Source organism: Salvia miltiorrhiza, chromosome 1 (assembly GCF_028751815.1).
Source record: "Salvia miltiorrhiza cultivar Shanhuang (shh) chromosome 1, IMPLAD_Smil_shh, whole genome shotgun sequence".
NCBI classification, from domain to species: Eukaryota; Viridiplantae; Streptophyta; class Magnoliopsida; order Lamiales; family Lamiaceae; genus Salvia; species Salvia miltiorrhiza.
Genome location: NC_080387.1, coordinates 30,340,959 through 30,347,214, shown reverse-complemented (window position 1 = coordinate 30,347,214; position 6,256 = coordinate 30,340,959). Strand labels below are relative to the sequence as shown.

General features: G+C 39.0%; 1 protein-coding gene across 2 annotated transcripts; it reads left to right on the top strand.

Annotated features, from left to right (window-relative positions):
* Positions 1-470: 470 nt before the first annotated feature.
* Positions 471-6,041, top strand: LOC131019063 (uncharacterized). Of its 2 annotated transcripts, XR_009100107.1 has the most exons (5): positions 471-1,006; positions 2,016-2,718; positions 2,944-3,307; positions 5,406-5,790; positions 5,869-6,041. XR_009100107.1 is itself a non-coding variant. In XM_057947750.1 (4 exons), exons 1-4 carry the CDS (start codon positions 754-756, stop codon positions 5,454-5,456), a joined length of 1,371 nt encoding a protein of 456 aa, XP_057803733.1. In that variant the 5' UTR covers positions 471-753; the 3' UTR covers positions 5,457-6,041. The 2 variants fall into 2 exon arrangements, 1 of the variants encoding a protein (XP_057803733.1); XM_057947750.1 differs by having other exon boundaries at positions 5,406-6,041.
* Positions 6,042-6,256: the final 215 nt, after the last annotated feature.

Here is a 6,256-nt window from a genome sequence, read left to right as displayed (position 1 = left end):
ATCTCTTTAATGCTTATCACTTTGCCACAATTCTATATTTAAAGTATCATACTTTAATTAATTATTTCCCACTTATCAGAAATCGGTTTTGAGCAAATAAATATACTACGATCATCTACTCGAAAATAGATCGATTATGTGCTATTTAATTCTGTATATGAAATATTTTTGGTACTCAAAAATTGATCAAACATTGGTCAACTCATAATCGATTTCCTATATTTTCAGATTGTGCATCGCATAGAAGGACGTACTAGTAAAAAGAAAAAAAAAATTATAAATAAATTTAAATTTTATTATAATAACAAAATTATTTAAAAAATAATTATAAATTAAAATCTTAAATTTTTAATATAATATAAATTGTCTCTCAATAATAATTAACGATGAAATATAAATAAGTCGATGAATATATGGTAGAATCCCCCTAAAAATTGGTATATATTCCCAAAAGAAGGCATCACGTGGCGTGCATGTGCCAACCTCAGAGGCACACAGACACAGAGAAAGCAAAAGGAAAATAAATTACAACAGTCGTCAAACCCTATCTTCTTCTATTCTCTCTCTCCTCTGTCTACAAACCCTAATCAAAACTTCACCCTTTTCCCCCAAATCAGCGCGCGGTTTAGATGAAATTGGACGGCTCTTTTGAATCGGACGCTCATCTTCTATCGAATTTGAGCTGGATTTGATGATTTTCTGTTAAAAAGCCAAGCACTGAAGACTAATCGGACGCGATTATTCGAAGAATTCATGGAAGGCTCCGGAGCGGCATCGTTGGCCTCCGTGGAGGACGGGCCGGAGTCGTGGGAGGTTGCTGACGTGGAGGCGAGCATGCGCCGCCTCATGCTATCCTCCAGAAAGGAGTCTTCTAATATCAGCTCCAATAAGCAGGAGGAGAGAGTTGAGGAATCCGGGCCGGGTTTTGGTGTTTCGGAGAATTTGATCAACACAGTAGATCAGTTTTTGCGGGAAGCTATACAAAATCCTCGTGAACGGCTCTCTGGTGAGTTTTTATCTCCGACTGCTTGTTTGCGATTCGGTTTTCCTCATTTTATTTTCATTTAAGTACCCGGGCTGCTAATGAAGAGCTGTGCATTTTTTTGAATCGTGAAATTATCAATTTTCCCTCTGTACCAGGGATGAAAATCCAAGCTAAAATACTTGATTTGCCTGTCCATTTCAGGCGTGGGTTGATAAAAATAGAATAAGAAGCTTATATGGAACTCAAGCTTGATCTGTAAAAATCAATCTATTCGACTTTGGCTCATGCTTGGTTTGATTTATGTTTATAGATTGACTCCTAAAATAATTAACAAGCTCTAGCATAATTTTTGAAGTTTGATGGTACACACAAGATGGAAAGGTGGTGTATTTTGTACGGCTTGATCTTTAGGCACCTTTATGCATAATGGTAATGTTATATTATCTGAATTGCTAGTCTATGCCTTTAGGAAGGGTTTATTCTAGGAAACTTAGAAAGAAGTTTCTGAGAGGAGGGGGCTCGGCGGATCAGTATGTACCACAAATTTGTCCAAATCAACCTGCCAATTTGAATTCCAGCTTCTGTGAATTCTGATTAAAAGAGTTTTGGGGCCTTTGTCTGCTCATATTGTAACAAATACTTAAATTCTTGTCTAGTTGTCAAATCTGGTCTGCACATTACTGATGCATTGCAAGATTTAATTGCTTACAGAATTTTACTGGTAATGCACCCCAAATATTTTGCAACCATTTTCTAATTCCAAGTCAAATACCAAAAAGTGATCTGTAGCATGATGTACTTTCATGCACCTCCTTTGTAATAACATTCCTTATGCTGGCAACGAATGATGCTCTGATTTTATGTGTGCATAATTGATTCTTGATGTTTGTGAAACTTATATTGCACTCACCTAATTCCTCCCAGATGATTATCATTTCATGGTCATCAATAGTATTGTAGTTATTGGTACCTTTTCCAACATCTTTTTTCCTTGGTCTATAAAAAAGTATGACATGAAATGTTTGTTCAGTGTTGAGAATGGAGCAGGATGTGGAGAAGTTCATTAGGGACCCTACCAGGGAGCAGATGGAATTCCAACAATTGCCCACTTCTTATTTGCGCTTGGCTGCTCATCGTGTTGCACAGCACTACTCACTGCAATCCATGGTTTTGTTGGACAATAACCTTCTTGATGGTTCTGGCTCCAAAATCATTGTTCGGAAAACTTCTAATATTCGCCTTCCTTTGATTCGCCTTGCCGACATCCCTGTAAATTTGCCTAATGAAGACTCTGGGGCGGTTAAGGTTGCAATCAAGCAGAGACCACAAAAGGGGCATCTAAATAATAGCAATTCAAATGCGAATTCTGAAAAATCAAATAGTTCAAAAAGTGTTGAAGAAAGAAAGGAGGAATACAATAGGGCTAGGGCTCGGATATTTAGTTCGAACAGTTCTATGGGGAGTTACACTGCAAAACAAGGAAGTGATGGCAGGATTCATGATAATTTCCAGCATGGTTCCTTAGGACTAACCAAGGCAGAAGAGAGAAGTGGTGGATCCGATGGGGTTATTGCCAGAAGCTTGTCCGAGTCTTCTACATCTAGCAGTAGATTACCTAGGAGTAGGACCGAGAAAGAACCAATAGGAAGGCCAAAGACAAATAGTCGGGTGGCGATCTTTAGGGACCGTGAAGTCGATCGTAAAGATCCTGACTATGACAGGAACTATGACAGGTATCTTTAATCTTCCCATGCAATGATAATTTACCATCTCATCATTTCCAGATTTGATTTCATTGTATTTGATCTTTGTGGTGGAATGCATGTTATAGTTTGTGTGGTGATTTTCCTACAACGTAGTGTATTATCCTTGTTGAAATTATCTGTTATTGGTCTTTAGAAAAAAGTTGCACATTATCTTGTTCATCAGCTCACATAGATGTATCATTTTTTTTCCAGATACTTGCAGAGGTTTGATCCTGGATTTGGATTTAGTGGAGGTCCGTACTCCATTCAGCCTATGTATGCACCTGCAGTGAACTACAACACTGAGTTTCCACAGCTTGGATCAGGTCACCGGCCCCCAATTTCTTCAGAACACCAACCCAGGCCTCTTCCTCAACACATACCGGGGACATGGATTGCTCCATCTCCTCCTGGTGGTATGGGATATGGTCATGCAGAAATGCCTCCTTTTAACTCTGGTCATGTAAATGCACAGTCAAACTCTGGTCTTTATTTACATTCTCCTCAATACCCTTGTCAACGATCTGGACTGCCATATCTCCATCCTCTTGATCCAGTTCACCAGCCTTTTTCACAGGTATGATATGTAAAATGCATCATTTCAGTTATCATGATGTGCTATGCATGCAAATGGTCACATGTTCACATCTCACTGAAGGCACAGTAGACACAATCATATGGCTGGGAATCATTAATCAAATTTTGATGGAAAACAGTACCCAAGTATGTTTTGATGTTAATAAATCAAATATTTATGATTTTAGTGTATAATGGAGCAGCTGGTGAGTTATGCATCACCGGCACATACAATTTATGGATTAATGGCTGGTTTTTCATAATAAGTTGACACTACTAGATAACAGTAGAATCAGGAGTTAGAGACAATTTTGCTTATTATCATGAAGAAGATTGTTTCCGTACATGTTTGAAAATGATTTTTCCCCCTTCAAATTATCTGTTATTATTAGAATAGTAGACCTTGATGTTGAAAGTTGTAAGATTGCTGTAATTGATGAAGCAAATGAATGCATTCCTTGTAACAAGTTTTCCGACCGCCTCACGAGGCGTAAGTTTCGAAACGGTACGAAGCGAAAAACAAAGGGGTAAATCATAAAAAAGCGCATAAATTGTACCTAATATAATAAAACACATAAAAAACATAGCAATGTTACTTTTTAGGAGGGCTACGTGCATGAAAGAGGGAGCGGCAGAATATCTCTACATTGTGGCTAGGTTTTTAATTTTTAGAACTTAGTTTTTTGTGTTTAGGTTTTTAATTTTTAGTACGTAGGTTTTTAATTTTAAAACGTTAATTACACCTAAATTTTAAAAGCCCATTCAAATTAGGGCTCAATTTTAACTAACCCATCTAATTTCGCATGCAAAAGCCCATTCAATTGGGCTGAAAACTCTGAAACACACACAAATCGCGAGGTGCACGCCTCACGGCCTCGGCCCGGCATAAGCACGAAGTCATGGCGTTCCACGTGAAGCGCCGCCTCAGGCACGGACAAGGGCCAAAATGTGAATTGAGGCGCGCCTGACCACCATGTTTTAAACATTGATATTAGGTACTCCCTCCGTCCACGATAATGTTTCCACATTGTGGTCTGCACAAGTTTTAAGAAAATGGTGGATGGTAGTTGATAATAGTGGGTATTGGTGTGTGGAGTTTGGGTCCCACTATAAATGCGTGGAGGAAAATAAAGTGTTGTGTCGACCCTACTGCTATAAATGGAAGTGTAAATGATATTGTGGACGGACCAAAATGGCAAAAGTGGAAACGATATCGTGGACGGAGGGAGTATAGTTTATGTGTTTTTTACGATTTACGCCTCGGTTTTCTGCCTTGGTATTGCCTCAGAAAACGTACTATAAAACATTGGGTGTTACTACTGAGTTGTAGGTGACTTTAGGAGTGTTTGTATTATCTTTTATGGCTTTTCATGACCATTGTGAATCGAATTTTTTCCTATTCATCTTCCTCTTCTGTCAACTAGCTACTTATATGAAAACCATCCTTTCTACGAAATCCTAGAGAATTGACTAAGTATTGACCTACCCGAGTCTTGCCACTCTGTGATGAAAGCTGCAGTGCAATTAAAATGTCATAAATGGCCTAGATAGTCTAAAAGTGTCTGACCGTGCTTACAATAGCACTTGCACTAGTTGCAGTGCATGATATCTTACTAGAAATAAGATTCCATTAGTGGTGCCTTTGTTGCGAGCGTTCCAACTGTGCTTAGAGGCGCATATGTTGTTTGCCCTTCATAACATTCCCTTGAATGCATATGCTGACCTAGGTGTCAATTGCCATGGTGGATCAACACATGCATTTCTTTATATTTTATGAGAGGTAAAATTGTACTTCCCTGGATCCATTTATAGCTCTGCAATTAATTAGTTCCTCTTTTACTGGGACCACCACCACTTACCAAGAGCAAATATACCATATACCATAGTCATACCTGCTAACTACTGTCTTCATTGACTCAGGGCCATTACTATATACACTGGTACTGATGTGTTTGTGCATTCATTTTAGATATGGTTTTGGGGGACTAATCTCATCTAATCAGTTGATTTATGGGCCTATTTACCTTGTTTGGTTTTATGGCCATTTCTTGACAATGCTTTATCCTAACTGTATGTAACTCATCTCCTCTCTTTTTCAGTCTCATCAGCAACAACCTGATGCAAGTTTCGGACTAGCCCGGCCCCGGTGAGGGGCGTGGGCCGTGCCTGCACCCTGTCAGGATCAAGTTGGGCATGGTTGAACTCTTGCTGCTAGGGCAGCAATTTTGGCCCAACAGAGTAGGGTGCAGGCATAAGAAACTGGGATATGCTGGATGGGTGCTCAATCATGTGCTCTTTGCTTGTGTCCATTTCAGCTAGTCTCAGTTTAATGTGGCTTTCGTTGTGTAGACGAAGGTTGTGAACAGTGGCGGGTATGAGTTCCCTAGACCTCTGCTTTGCCACTGCTTGTGATGATGATGAAAATCTACACATGAACTGCAAAATATCAGAGCTTTGAAATCGTGTTCCTGTGTTAGTCACGGGGTATGCGTCATACTTCCTCTCTTCTTTCTTCAAATTGTTTGAATTTTTATCTTATTGAGATCTGCTTTGTTGGCACAGCACCGGTGCGCAGATTACTGGCAGTGCGAGGCAGACTGAAGAATGTATCTATCAAGATATTGCCGTCTTGTCTGTTTGAGCGTCTTACGGTGTTTGTTGGCTGAATATAATTTGTTTACACAACTCTGGTTATGACTTAGTTTGAAAATATTAAACTTTATGATGCCTTATTTCATTCCTTCCGCTGCATAAATCGGTTAGCAGTTTGCTAAAGCATTTCGCATCGTTACTACTGAACCATGTTGGAATAGTTCAAGAGAAGGCAACACTTTAAGATTCTAATTAATAACTTGATTGATCTCTAATTAATTGTAATTAATTACTAAATATTCCTCCAGTAAACAATGAAACGAGCGACTGCAAGAGTTCTGAGTGGCTGGCGAATAAT